The following is a 15188-nucleotide window of genomic DNA, read 5'->3' as shown; positions in this document are numbered from 1 at the left end:
CTGAGGATCCCCAGGAGCGGAAGATGAGGAGGAGGGGGAAGAGCTGGAGGAGGAGGAGGAGGAGGAGGGGGAGGAGGGTTTGGTCGGTGTGGGCGGTGTTCGCGCGGCGCGGCCTGTAGCATGAGCGAGTTCTAAGCGGGCTGTGCAGCAACCCCGAATTAGCACAAGGTCCGAATCAGAAAGGGGGGGTCGCTTGGCGGGGAGTGGGTGCGGCAGGAGGAGCAGGAGGGGAAGGAAGACCTTGGAGAGGCGAAGGAGAGAGGATAGGGGGCTGCCAGCAGCACCAACACGTGCTTTTTCGGACATAGAACGAGTTTTACAGGCAAAACCAGCGATTTGCTTTGTCCTTGGAGGACTCTGGCTGTTGTTGTTCATGGTGATGGTGTTGGGCTCTGGAATGGTTGGGGAGGTGGCGGTGGGGCAGCTGGGAGTGGTGCTTGAGGAGTGGAGTTGAAGTCGGGGATCTGCCTTTGCACCCTTGTTTGTCGAAGTCTGCCGTAATCGATTGCCTCTGTGACCTTGGTCACACACGTGTCGTTGTCCACTGTGCTTTATGATTACCTAAGTTGCACTATCTCGCTGCCATAGACGCAAAAATACTCCGCTGTGCCATTATGATTATGCGCACTGCACCTGCTGTGGTCCAACAGTATCATCAAACAAATAGGATTGATCAGATTCCAGTCCATACTTAAAACTAGCTTTACTGAATAATGCTAGAAATTTCCGACTCTGTAGACATTCTCGGTCAAAAGGCTTCCGATGGCGGCTCTGCGCTCTCCGAAGCGCCACATGCGGTTCACGCTGAGAACCTGCATTTGACGAGAAACAGCTCTGGACTGGATGGGGCATCTTTTTGTCAGGTAGTGTTTTGTCCCGTCCTGCCCGTGCAAATTGGACCCGGGGGTACGCGTGAGTCGTGACATCAGATCCCTAGGTTCGTGAGCAGCAACACAGCGTCGATTAGTCAATAAATACCTAGGAATGCTAAGCCGCATTTATTCATGCACGTCGATGAGGAGCTGCACCATTCCCCACTGCCATGTGGCCCAACTTACCCGAGCTCCTGCTCTCACTCTACTCCCTAGCCGCGTGCGAAGCAAGGTAACGAGGAGGCCTGGGAGGCGCGGCGTCGGTATAACAACTTGCGGCGGCGCGAGAAAGCTAAAGCTGCGCACAAGGCGCGAGTCGAGGCCGCTAGGTACGGGCGCCAAGATCCGAACCCCGGCGAAGGTAGAGGTGCGGTCGCCGACTGCAGCTGCTTCTCGCAGCTTCCCCCCCCATCAATTGGCGCCATGCATTCCTCTGCGCATTGCCGCCGCTGTTATCGCTGGTATCATCATGCGACGGTACCTGCCTATCGCGATCATCATTAGCAACTTTCGTACAACATTACGTAATCGTCGCCTCCAGCAGGTGCAGGTGCGGCAGCAGCAGAAATGGAAGCGGCATAGTAGAGAAATTATCAGCTACAACGTCCATAGCAGAAGATGCAGGTCATTTTTCTCTCTCTTTTCGCCACAGTGCGGCAGCAGCTACCTTTGGGACTCGCGATCGATACCTGACGGATGCAGTACGTCGACCGTGCGACGTTTGCTGTGTCATTCGCCCGTACCGCCACCACATCGTGAACCCCGTTTCATCTACCTTCATCTTCTCGCTCTGCCTCCCCTCGTATCTGACCCTTCTCCTCCTTCCGCTACACCGACATGAGAGCTTCAGGTTATGGGGTGTGTGCGTGTGTGTGTGTCTGTGTGTGTGCATGTGTGTGCGTGTGTGTGTGTCTGTGTGTGTGCATGTGTGTGCGTGTGTGTGTATGTGTGTGCGTGCGTGTGTTCCATGGTCGTGGGGGTGCGTTCCCCGTACCTGCAAACCACCCTAATACGAGCCGAGGGCTCAAGGGCTGCCAGATCGCCTATAAGCACCATCCTACCTCGCACTTCAAGCAAACCAAGTGATAAAGGAGACTTAACGACCAAAGGGAACGATGTAGGGTTGCGATGGGACCACATACGTTCCAGCATCTTCACCAGGCGTTCAGGTTCCCGATTCATAGTGTCCTCCATATGCTAAAAGCGTGGGAAATCCATGTCATATTATTTGATTTTGCCGTACACCGGACAGTCCAGGAAGACGTGCTTCTCATCTTCAATATGGCTCTTCCAGTACCGCAGCAGGGGCATATACCCTCCGCTCCTCCCTAGGTACATATCGCCATCCCTTGCGCGCTCTGTTCGCAGCCAACGCCCAACAGCAAATCCTAACCTGCAAAAAAGCTTGCGATTCGCCGAGCGCGGGATAAAAACATTGTGATATGCGGGTTAAACCACCTCCTTCCTGCCCGCTTTTGCTCAGCCGCCAGACCCATCCAATATGCTCATAATATGTTTCGCCAAAAGTGGATATCCCGGTTGCTTACCGTTGTGGTGTGCCACAAAGACCCACGCTGTAAACGGACACGGTTCCAAAACCTCTCACACAATCTGCTTGATGAAAATATGGTACTGTGGTGGGGCAGCCGCGACAATTCAGCGAACAGGAGGCGGTGCGCTGGTCTCTGGCAGCTCTGGTCTGTACAATTTGGTCCGACATCATCCTGCGTCTGCAAGTCTGAGCATCTGTATGATTTGTGGGACAGGGGGCTCATATCTTCTCACCCCTGCGGCCGCTTCCCTGCGAAACCCTGCCTTCCCAGCGGGTATTTCGGGGCACACCCTCATCTAGTCATCACCTTCGTCGACTTCTCAGTGGATGATCGCTCAGGTTCCGCACCCATCACCGGCATCCAACGGAATCTGCCGTTGGACGACGGCGGCCCAACTAACCACTCCTGTGTGTGCGTCTGTGTACATGTCGTTTCTCCGACACCTCCTGTCCCCCCCACGGCTTGTCAAATCCAGCGATGCTTTCGAGCGCCAACGGGCTCCCCCCCCGACCCCCTTCGCAGTGGAACAGCTCAAGTCGCGGGCGGCTGGTGCACCTCACCCGGGTCTACCTACCGGCCCGCATAACGCGTCTTAGTGCGTCAAGACCAATTTGTGCACTTTCATTTGCACTTTCTGTATTATGCTCTTGTTGTTTGAAGGTATATCCTCTGCAATGCAGGAACTGCTTTTGCAACCCCCCACTCAGACGAGCGACCACCAACAGTAAAACCCACACCACTAGGGGCACCCATGTCCTCAGACACCGTCCTCAGTTCCCCTCCTCCCCTAACAACCACATATGCACATATCACATACGCACATACATACAGATTTCCTCCCCCCGTATCTGCCGTACGCCCCTTCCCAGGGTCGCCCAGGAGGCCCTAGAGTCCTCCCTCGACCCGCAGCAGCTCTCAGAGCTACGTGCCGTACAGCAGGCGGAGCAGCAGCAGCGGAAGGCGGCGGCGGCGGCCCAAGCTGAGCGGGTGGCGGCGGCGTTGGCAAGCGACGGCCCGGGCGAATGCCGGCGCCCTGGGGACGGCGCCCCCACGTTGCGGTTGATCATTGACTGCTCCTTCTCGCCGGATGCGCCGCCTAAGGAGGTGCGCTTGGCGAGAATGGGGAGAGGGAGGGGGAGGGAGGGCTAGGAGTGGTAGGGAGGGGGAATCATGTGTTGATGCAAGAGGGAAGGGAAGGGAAGGGAAGGGAAGGGAAGGGAAGGGAAGGGAAGGGAAGGGAAGGGAAGGGAAGGGAAGGGAAGGGAAGGGAAGGGAAGGGAAGGGAAGGGAAGGGAAGGGAAGGGAAGGGAAGGGAAGAGGCTGAAAACGGGGGAGAGAAGGGGAAGTGGAAAACCTTATGATGATGATGATACTGTTTAAGACGGAGTAGGGGCTGCCAGGTCGTTGGCCCGCTGTGAAGCTATATGTGACCCTTACGTCACAATTCCACATACGTGCATGTGCACACACACACCGTTTTGCCTGTTGTCGCGCCTGTTGGCACTGCAGTACCCCTCCTCACCCCGCGGGTCTTTCCCCCCTCCTTCATCCATCATCCATCACCTCCACGGCTTCTGTTCTCTTTCTTTCTGCTTGCACACGATTTTCCTTTCATCTATAGGCGACTTGGTAGTTTTTCGGCGTTTCTCGCCTTCTGCCTTCTTTGGACTTTGGACTTGCCAGCTAATCAGTGATCGGTCTCGCAACCACAGCTATGGCCACATCGCCGCCAAGATTACGCAGATGACATCAGTGGTCAGTAAATTATCTTGTCAACATTTATCTTCTCCTGGACTACCCGTCTTTGGTATCTGCTCCATTCGCCAGTGGTTCGTCTTACCCTCCCCTCCCCCCGCCGCTTCCGCGCTTTGAATTCCGGCTGTTGCTTTCCTTTCACTCGGCTTTGTGTGTAATTTTCCCCCTCCTCCCTCCCCGCCCTCCCCTCCCTGCCCTCTGCAACCTTATACCTGGGCACGGCCTCGGACGCACATACGCACACCCAAACACACCACACACGTGTACAACATACACACATACACACACGCACACATGTACAGCTCCGCAGTCTGTGCAAGCAGATCGAGAACGCCTCCTCCCTCAACAAGCGGCACCCCCGCCCCGCCTGCCTCACCCTCACCAGCTGGGGTGAGCCCCTGGCGGCTGTGGCGGCGCCTAGCGGGGCGGCGGGGTGGAGGGTGGTCAAGAGGGCGGAGGGGCCCGTGGAGGCGTTTGGGGCGGAGGCGGTGAGGAAGGAGGGGGAGGGAGAGGGGGAGGGAGGGAGGGGGGAAGGTAGGGGAAGAGAGCTACTATAGGTATGGCAGTGCTGCTCTCCACAACCCCCTCTCTCGATATCCCCCCGTCCCCGCTTCGGACGCCTGCTTGGCGCGATTGGACGTATCGGCAGTCGACCTTTTTCTGTTTCTGTCCATCTCTCCCCCCCCAGCTGCCCGGGTATTGTCCAGATGGCCCCCTCCGTCACCAACCCGCCCTCTTTCCGTAAACACGCTGGGTCGCCCCCCCCCGGCCCCGGGGCCGCTTCCACCGCTTCCGACGCGGCCCCCACCCCCACCCCCCTCCCTGCTTTTTCTAGGTAGTGGTTTTAAGTCCTGACGCCTCCGAGCCCCTGTTGGATCTGGATCCGGAACACCGAGTGTACGTCATCGGGGGGATTGTGGATCGAACACATCGCAAAGGGCTCACGCTTAAATACGCGGTGGGAATGAGGGAGGGAGGGGGAGCTGAGGAGGGAGCGGGGAAGGGGGATGGGGAGGGAGCGGGGAAGGGGGCAAAGTAGGGCCATTCCTGTCCCTCTTCAACCCCCCCGAGCCCCCTCAACTCTTATGTAAGGCCGTACACAAGGCCGTACACAAGGAATACACCACCATGCACCCCCCATGGTACTTCAAATGTCCGCAGTTGACTCTTTGTTTGTTCTTTGCATCGATTGTCATGACGTGATCCCCAAACTAGACCCAAAACACATTGCACCCCGCACATCACCCCATCACCCCATCCACGTCATCAAGGGCGATGTACCACTTTGCAATCCACCACACCCAACACAAAACCCGCTTGCTGCCCTCACACCGCACACCTCTCATCGCCCCCAGGAGGCCCAGCGGGTGACGGCTGTACGACTGCCCATATCAGAGCATGCCGTACAGCTGGGGCTGGGCAAGGGAACCCGGAAGTGGTGAGTCTACCGTTTCCCCCCCCCCGTGATCGAGGGGTAGGGGTTAGCGGGCCGTTAGCGGGGGGTTAGACGGAGAGAAGGGCCCTAGGGGGGGCATCGCAGGTCATCGTGGTGATGTGGAAGTCAGTGAGGAGCCTGGATGAATTCCCCCGCTTCCCCCGGTCCCGTACACCTGCCCAAGCCTTCCCACCTTCAACCCCCAACCTCTGCCATACCTCACACAGATATACATATCGACCTTCAACATACACCACCCTTAACCTATTTCCCCTCCAACCCCCCAACACACACACACACACACGCGCAGTCCAGTCTTAAATATCGATGATGTGGTTCGGGCGCTGCTCATTTACCAAGACACACGTAAGGGCGGATGAAGGGGAAAAGGGGATTGGTGGGAAATGTGGAATGCTGCTGTTGCTACATCCGCTGCTGCTGAGTCCCCTAAAGGGAGGGGAGTGGGGGGCTTGTGGGGCCGAGGAAGGAACCTTAAAAATTAACCAACAGGGGCATGTGTCTGTCTGTCTGTCTGTCTGTCTGTATATCTGTCTCATCATATCACCGGAGGGATGTATATGCCCGTGTATGTATGTATGTATGTATATCTGTCTCCTCATATCACCGGAGGGATGTATATGCCCGTGTATGTATGTATGTATGTATGTATGTATGTATGCATGTATGTATGTATGTATGTATGTATGTATGTATGTATGTATGTATGTATGTGTGCTCAGGTGACTGGGTGCGGGCACTGGATGCGGCCATACCCGCGAGGAAGCGGAAACCACAAACCTCCGGCTTCACCCAGCAGCAGCAGCAGCAGGGAACGCAACAAGGGGGACAGCAGCAGCACCAGGCGGGCACGTCCACGGTGGGGGCGGAGCAGCAGCAGCACGCTGCTGCTGCTGCTGCTGCTGCTGATGATGATGATGATGATGATGGCGGTTACGGTTACGGTAACTGCGGCGATGGCAATGATGACTACGGTATGCGGTCGCAAGGGAAGGCGGAACGTGAGGATACTGAGGAGGACGATGCAGCGATGGCCGCGGCGGCGGCGTTGGCTGCGTTGCGGTGTAGCTGAGGGGGGCGACGGGGATGGGGGTTGGGGTTGACGGCGAGGCGGGCGGCATGGAGGGAGGAAGGGGGCGGGAAGGGAAAGTTGCGCTGTGGTGGTGGAGGGAGATGGTGTTGCGGGGGCGCAATACTTGAGACTTGGAAGTGAGGTGGTCGGGCTGGGGAAGGTGACGGGTAGTTTGTTAGGTCGTTAGGTCGTTAGTTCCTAACATGTTCTCATGGTTATTAGGAGCGCCGGTGCAGACATCGGCGCCAGCGTCTATTTGCGGTTTCTTGAAGGAATTAAACTTATATTAAAGAGGACCTATTTCTGCAGGTTGCCAAAAAACGCATAGTCCTCTTTTTATTAAAGGATATATCGTAAGGTTTCAGATCAGGGGTCAGATTCTGCGCTGCAGGCTTTCCGTTCGCGGCCGTTTGGGGCCCTGTGTGAGCAAATTGACAGTTCGGGTGGTCCTCATTCCGCAAAGTACTGCGTTCGGGGACGCAACCGAGCTTTTGTTTCGGGAGCCTCGGCACTGCAGGAATATCCCCGAAGCGTTTGCCGATCGATGTCTGTGCCGATGTATAATTTAGAAATAAGGGACCGCCGGGGGCAATGCGCGACGGCGTCGTGATGGTTTGGGGTTGGCTGCTGGTGGTGGCTTGCCGGCTGCCTGGAAATTTGGGATGATCGCGGTGACCAGTGTTTTGAAAAGTGGTTACTAGTGACCAAATGGTTGCTGAGAAAATAATTCCCTTCCAGAAGGTGGTGGTCACCAGGAAATGTTTTGAGTCACCTGCCAGTAACCAGGTGGTCGCCACTTAAAGAAATTTTTTGACGCTTGGATGCTTGGACGCAGTGATGCTTCACTGTGCTCGGCTCGGGAACACGTTGCTGTACATAGAGTCGAAGTTCGATCTTCGGATGCATGGTTCTAGTGAGCTCCTGTTCAGCATACTCGCTGGGGAAAAAATATTTTGTGAGGTGGTTACCAAGGAAAACCCCCAGAGTAACCCTCAGCATCTAGACATCGACCCATCCTTTTGGGAATACCTGGGATTTTGTTGGTGAGGCGTGTTTTACGTTTTCACCCAGCTACCTTTCGGCCTAGCGTCCGCGTGCTGGGCTTCTACCAAGCTCAAGCATGAGGTCATGCGTCCCTGGTGTGAACGCGGATGGCGCTGCACTGGCTACATCGACGACCAAGCCCACGCCGACCAGGCTGCAGACCGGCTGGTAGCACGGAGGGCTGTGGTGGTGGCGCGGCTCGGAGCCCTCGATTTCATAATCAATCAGGAAAAACTCCATGCTGGGCGCAGTTCAGCAAACAATCCGTTACTTGAGAATGCTCATCGACACTGCTGAAGGGGTTTTTATCGTTCCTGAGGATAAGAGGGACAAACTTCTTACCGCAATTTGCCTGACCCTCAGTGGCCATAAGGTACCTGCGAAGGCCCTCGCTTCTATCATAGAAGCGATTGATGATCAAACGGCAGATTCTCTCGATGTCTTGGGCCGTTGGACCTTGGCCACGGCTGCGAACCCGTGCGCTGGGCAAGCTCATCGAGTCACGAATAACGTGGGGGTCCCAGCTCCCTCTGTCCCCAGCTGCACGTGAGGGGAGCTAGAATTCTGGCAAAAGTCCTTCGATAAATTCAACGGCCGCCGTCATCTATGGGTTCCCACCCAGGTCTGCACTCTCTGATCTTTTGCGACGTGGCCGGCAAGTCTGCAGCTTCCCTAGGCGGCTGGGGCGCCTGGAGGGTCCTGGACGACGAGCCCGTCGTGGCCCGAGGGGGCTGGCGGCCCAAAGATAGTGAGATGGGATCCACACTGCAGAGGAGCTCCGCGCGATTCTCCTAGCAATCCAGTCATCCTTCAATAGCCCCGCAGGTTTATCCGGTCGGGCAGTCAAGGTGCTGACAGGTAACCTCAACACCGCAAACATCGTTAACAAAGGTTCAGTGAAAGCTGACAAGAACTTCTACGCGGTGGCGTGCGAGCTGCATGAATTCTGTTTTCGAGCAGGACATCCGTTTGCCGGCCCCGAGTGGCGGCCCCGAGAAGAAAACAGGCTTGCCGAATTCCTGTCGAAACTGAGGGACACCGATGACTGGATGCTCCAACCCGCCGTTTTTCGTTTGCTAAACTCCAAATTTGGGCCTTTCGACATAGACTTGTTCGCATCGCATATCAACCGACAGCTTCCCGTGTACTAGTCAAGGTTCTTCACGCCGGATACCGCAAGGGTAGATGCTTTCCGCACCACATGGGGGCGAAATGTCTACTGGGCTAACCCGCCTTTCAGCATGATGCTCACGGTGCTCCAGCATGCCGAGGCTTGCAAGGCCCACATGTGCCTGATCGCACTGTACTGGCCGACCAGGGACTGGTGGGCCAGGATCACCACACAAACGGCGCCTGGTTTGAATCCTTTGTTCACGGAGTCGAGCTGTTAGGTCGGGCTGTGGACCTGCTCCTGCCGAGCTCCTGCGACGGCAACACGACCCCCAAAGGCGCGGCGGCATACTGGGCCGCCCTGGCGTCTCTCATACATAGATTTCCCTGGCCCCAGCAAAACACGCGTCCGCGTCCCCGCTAACCCGGTCGCCCGCCTCCCGCAGATCTAGCTGCACGCGCAGGGGCCTTGTTGGGCCCCCTGGGGGTCGAAGCCGCCACCGCTGACCTCCAAGCCCTCGTCACGCAACTGGCACAGGAGGCACCCGAATCACTGGCGGCCAGGGGGGACCACTAAGGAGTACACGCCGCCATGTTCCGGCGCCAGTTCCGCAGCAGGTGGGAGGCACACACACAACCTTCCGGGTAAAACATCTATTCCACCCCGGGAGAGCTGGTAGCCCTCTATCTATTGTCCCCCTGCTCAACACGTCCCAGGCCGACGGTGTTGGGCCTGGCCGCGTCCGCCTCACAAGTGCGGCCATCAGCACCTATTTCCGCATGGCGGGAAAAGCGACCCCCACAGGCCACTCAGCGTGCGGCATTGTCCGCACTTTAGCGGAAAAGCGGCTCCATGGTGATAAACCGCTGCAGCGTGATGACTTGGAGCCGGAAAGAAATCGTGGCGCTGGCCCGCTTAGTGGACGGCCCCGAGGCGCGTTTAGACTATTTAATGATGGTGGCAGCGGTAGCTATCTCATGTTCGCCGGTTTCTTCCGGTTCGACGATGCCGCAGAGATATGTGTGCATGAGGTTTTTTCTTTTTGGGTTAATCAATTTCGGCATCCCACATGGCGATTTTCATTTCCCGCGCGAAGACGGACCAGCTGATGCGAGGCCACTGGGTCGTCATAGCTCGCTCCGGAGGTCCCTGTTGCCCAATAGGACTTACCGAGCGCCTGCTGGAGCAAGGTGGCTACCGCAGACGGCCATCCACAGCAGACGAAGATGTAGGACCGCTCCTTTACCAGTCCAATGGACGCAGCGCGGCGGGTACCTCCCGGACCCTCTGACTGGCAAAATGGTGAAAGACAACGATAAAGGCAAATAAGCAGCCATGGTGCGCGCCTTCAGTGCTTGCAGCGAGCCGAAAAATGTAGTACGATAAAACAATTGGCATAATATAAAAAACCACACCCCCATATCCATGATGTATCATGATCGGTCAACCAAATCCTAAAGCGAATTTCTCATCGCCATGCACCTAAGGTTCTTTTGTGGCGGCGACCTGACGACCTGACGCAAGAAAACTTTCCGTTTCCGTTTCATATCGATCAATGGCCGCACAGCATGGACGGTGCATGTGGTGTCCAAGGACTGCTTTCGCAACAAATTGCATATGTGATGTGACGAACCCAAGTACGAGAGAAGGGAAAGGGAATGCAATTCTCCAGAGTCGAGCCGAATTACAAGAGGACCAGGGGAAAATTAAAGGTTCATTATGTAGTGTGCTTGTTTGTATATGTGTGAGCGTTTGTATTTGAGTCAATCATAAAAGAGGAAGAGAGAGAGAGCTTCGCGACGTTATCATACGGGTAAGGGTCGGCCTGCGTGGTTGGCTGCTGTCGGCGTAAACAAAACACGCCGTCCACATTGCGCAAAAAGGTGTCCGATGTATTTATTATCTTCCAATCGGGAAGAAAATTTGCAAAGCGCTAGCCGCCGTCTTGACTTTTGCATCCAGTCTCCCTCCTATATTCCTCTTCATAATCTTTTATCATAATTATTTGTCCATCCTTTGACTGCAGCCGTTGACCATTGCCGAGCTACGCCTGACTGTTGCTCTTAAACAGAAAGTCATTCATCGCTACAGCAGCTGCTGCTGCCGCTGCGGCGGCGGCTGCTGAGTAGTTTTTTCGTTCAATTCAGCCTGCCCTCCCTTTGCCCCGCTATGTATGTCGTCATACAGAACCCCCATACATTTGCGAATCCTGGCGGAGCCGCCACCACCGCCACCAGCACTAGCCGCACCACCACCGCCACCACCGCCACCACCGCCACTAACGCCAGCCATCACTGCCACCACAACTACCGCTTCCAATATCAGCCGTCTTGCGAAAACTTCTGTTTCCCGCAGGCTGGTGCCGGTGCCGGTGCTGAGGGGGAAATCCGCTGCTCGGCGTCACCTTCATCGCCGCCACCTTCAAGGTCGCATTGCTCGTTGTACGACCAACCGGCCGGCCGATTCGAATATCCTTCCTCCCACCCAGCGCACATTTAGCAGTTTGCTTACGGCATAAGCTTACGTGCCCGAAGTAAGTGTGCTCCTCCAGGGGGGGAACCGCCTCGTCGCAAATGCGGTGGGGTAACATGGCCGCGGCGGCAGTAGCAGCCCTGGCGCTGTTAGCCCTCGCTTTGACAGCAACAGCAGAACCAGCGGTGGGGGCAGTAGCAGCAACAGCAGCCCAGCAGCAGCAGCAGCAGCAGCCTCCTGGCGCAGGTCGCGACCCCGGTGCCCTCCCTGTCCCTCCGGGCCTCCGGGGCCTTCGCCAGACTTCTTCGAACTCGTCTACACCAGTGCCCTCGGAGTGCATCAGCACGGGTCTTGCGCTGCAGGTCTGTCAGTCTGTCTGTCTGTCTGTGCCCGTATGTCTGTATGTCTGTATGTGTGTCTGACGTTCCGTCTGTCTGACCGTCTGTCTGACTGTCTGTCCATCTGTCCGTTTGTCCCGCATTCTGCCATCGTACCACTACTTTCCCCTGTCCTCCCCCTGTCATGCCCACTGGCTGTATGCGTCCATCTTCTCCAGCTCCAGCTGCGACGTACAAACCTGATGCCCCTCCCCCCTCCCCCGTCCCCCGGGTAGTCCGCGTGTGACGATGAGCTGGAGCTGGCGTCCAAGGCCTTCGGTCTCAGCCCCACATCCGACGTCACGGCCATTAAGGTTGGGATTGTTCGCGCACCACTGCCACTGCCACTGCCACTGCCACTGCCACTGCCACTGCCACTGCCACTGCCACTGCCACTGCCACTGCCACTGCCACTGCCACTGCCACTGCCACTGCCACTGCCACTGCCACTGCCACTGCCACTGCCACTGCCACTGCCACTGCGCAACAAGTCCAACACCGCACACGCGATGCGGCCGCCAGGTGGATCTTCCCAAGATGAGGTCCTACCTGGCCAAGGCCCCCAACCCCTCGGTCAATTGTTGCGCGGCCGCACAGGCGTTCAACAATGCGGTGCGTGCTACTGCTACTGCTACTGCTACTGCTACTGCTACTGCTACTGCTATTGGGGGCCCTACTGTAGTATTGTGATACTCTGGTAGTGGGCGGCGGTCCTGACACAACCAACTCACCCACCTGGCGCTGCACTGTGCAGTTGGCAGTTGACAGTTGGCACTGACGTTTGGAGGAATTGCAGTTGGTAGTTGGCGGTTGGCTTTCGTCATTTTAACTGCAAGCAAAGCTCTATATCCGATAGACGTTGATGAACGCCGCAATGTACGACTGGATGTACGACTGGATGGATGGACACCCCACGTTTCGTTTCCCTGCGCACGTATCATCATTACACGATCACGCACGCACGCGTCTGCACCGCTCGTCTGGATGTTCGCAATCGCGTCATCTGGATGTTGTTTGCATGAAACCGTGTTGTATTGCACGCGCAGTACTGCTCGTGCTCCCCCCCGGTGCTGGAGCTGGTGAAGGCCTTCGCCAACAACGACATCAACCAATACACAGAAGGTGGGGGTGTATTAACTACGGGCCCTTCAATGACCTTCAGCACCTCAGCACACCCAGCAGCTCAACAGAGGCTGCATGAGAAGCTGCTGAGAACCAGCGGCTAACGGCGCTGGTGCCTTCCTGCATCCATTTGGTTGGGTGTGTGTTTGCTCGCCCAACGAATGTGCACCGAGGTCCTCCCTCGCCGAATTCCTAAACTCCCATATCTTCTTAACTCTTCTTCTTCTTCTTCTTCTTCTTCCCGCCTTTCCTGCACACGTACTTGTGTGCACGTAGTCGTGAAGTACCTTGCTGCGCGCTGCAAGCTGGTGGGCAAGCCCTTCACCCTCTACTACCGAAAGACCTGCCCAAAGCCCAAAGGCGGATAATTGGACAAACAAGGACTGTGCGTTTATTTGCGGAGTGGCCTGGTATGTGTACGACTTGTGTACGGCAAAGGAGGCGCAGCAGCAGCGGCGCACGCTTGCGACACGCGTTAAGCGGTTGGCTTAATAACGGTTGGCTGAACTGCTGCTGATTCCCATATTCTAATAACAGTGATAATTGTTGTAAAGCTACTTATGTTGGTCAGCGCGTCTTGCTTTGCGTATCGTTGTGTAGGATTGGCGCTTGTGTTGATGTTGGTATTAACTTGCTCTTTTTACATGGGAGACATTTCAACGGGAGAGAGCACTCAGACTTTCCGCGTTATGCGCGGCGCCTCGTCCGCGTATGTGAGTGTGTGTGTATGTATGTGTGTCTTGCGCTTGTAGCCCGCAGCGGTAGTGGTGGATCGGCCGGCGCGTGCTTGGTGCGGGTGTATAATACGTGTGTGTGTATTTCTAGGGAGTGTCACGGGCGTGTGACGCGAATGTTCGTACATGTCTGTACGTTGGCGTTTTCAGAGAGATATGGAGAGGCGCAGCGGGAAACACCTTCACCGCGACGAGGTGGAACGCACTAGCTGTGATGGTTGAAAAACTAGGCTGAAATCGTGGCGAAGGGAAGAACTTGACGCTTGGCGGGGTGTCGTTTTCGCTTTCGTTGACCGCGTGAGTTGGTTAGTTGACCTCGTCAATTGGTTGGCGGTTTAATCGTTTAATCGGAGTAAAAAGCAGTGCAGTCTTGCCAAAAAAAAAACAGAAGTTACAGCGAGCTTTGCATGACTTGCCAGCTGCTACTGCTACCCCTGCTGTTGCCGCAGTCGCGTTTCCCGACCGGCGGCGAAACCTCCCGGCTTCCGTCCGTACTCGCTTCTAGACGCGATCGTTGCTTTGTCATCACCTTGCAGCAGCAACCCGCCAGATTACGCAAGTACTTTCAAGTAATTACTGGCTGACTGTATCCAACGAATGGCCAGGAATGGCAACTAATGGCAAAGTTGCAAGCAGGGTGGCAACCCAAACAAGAAACAGAAGGTAGTTCAAGGCGCCAGAACATAGCTATATTATATATTAGAAGCTACTAATGCGGTGGCAGCTCGTGGGAAATGGTTAAAATTACTAATGGAAGCCAGCAACGCTACGGTTTTTTCTACTGTTGCTGCTATTGCTGCTGCTGTGGCAACGGTTTAGTTCGTCTGTATGTCCGACAAGCTCTGCCCTTCTTGGTCTTTCCGCCCCCGGAGTCGTATAAATGTGAGACGCATGTGCCGTACATTGAAGTTGGGAGTTTCTGCAGCATCTCAATTGAAGCTCATGCGTGGTGGAGGTTTAGCGAGACACGCGAGGGGATTCAGCTGGGGGGTCGGGGCCTCCACGATGTGGGCCCGCGTGCGGGGGCATGTGTCATCCGTTACCCTCGGTAAGCTAAACGCCGGCATCCCGTCATACACACACAGCCTGGACCGCCCGGGGTTTTAGAGCCTAAGAGTACGTGTCACGGCCGGCCGCTGGTCCAACTTAAATATGTCTTTTTCGGGGCATGGGAGTCGGAGTATGTAGGGCCGCCAAGCCGATCAGCGGGGCGGGGCCAGGAAGCTGTCCTGGTTAGCCAGCTGTGGAGGCTTTAACGGCGTCATACATTGCAGGCCGTTCGGATTGGGTTTGGTCAGGTTCGCTGCTTGGTGGCATCGCTGCCAGGGCGGTTTTAATTTAATCGCAGAGGACAAGATTATATGTAGAGAGAGATTAGATAGGTTTGGAACCAACTAATCAATTTATTGATATGGTTGATTGAGGTCTGTCTCCATTTGTCAAGTGAAGAGTGACCGTCCCTCTCCGGCCGTCGAAAATCAGAAAATCAGAAAAAAAATCTGCGCCGCTCAGCCGCGTATTTCCGCCCGCCCGCTTGATTTCTGTCTCCCTTGACAAGCTGACAGAAAAAAATAGACAGCTTCAATTTTTAAAATGCGATAGATAGACATAACAAAAAGATGG

The 15188-nt window shown here is 55.9% G+C and overlaps 1 protein-coding gene across 1 annotated transcript; it reads left to right on the top strand.

Annotated features, from left to right (window-relative positions):
• Window positions 1–2498: 2498 nt before the first annotated feature.
• VOLCADRAFT_96591 (uncharacterized protein) lies at window positions 2499–14138 on the top strand (the record flags this gene model as incomplete). The annotated part of the gene is made up of 14 exons (XM_002955643.1): window positions 2499–2545; window positions 3295–3529; window positions 4109–4180; window positions 4483–4668; window positions 5016–5138; window positions 5536–5618; window positions 5926–5981; window positions 9398–9477; window positions 9577–9674; window positions 11048–11231; window positions 11632–11694; window positions 11946–11988; window positions 12786–12831; window positions 14015–14138. The coding sequence occupies 14 exons, from the start codon at window positions 2499–2501 to the stop codon at window positions 14136–14138; spliced, it is 1440 nt and encodes a 479-aa protein (XP_002955689.1).
• Window positions 14139–15188: the final 1050 nt, after the last annotated feature.

This window comes from Volvox carteri, assembly GCF_000143455.1.
Source record: "Volvox carteri f. nagariensis unplaced genomic scaffold VOLCAscaffold_53, whole genome shotgun sequence".
NCBI lineage: Eukaryota > Viridiplantae > Chlorophyta > Chlorophyceae > Chlamydomonadales > Volvocaceae > Volvox > Volvox carteri.
Note: the sequence above shows the minus strand (reverse complement) of the source record. Positions and strands in the feature narration are given on the sequence as shown.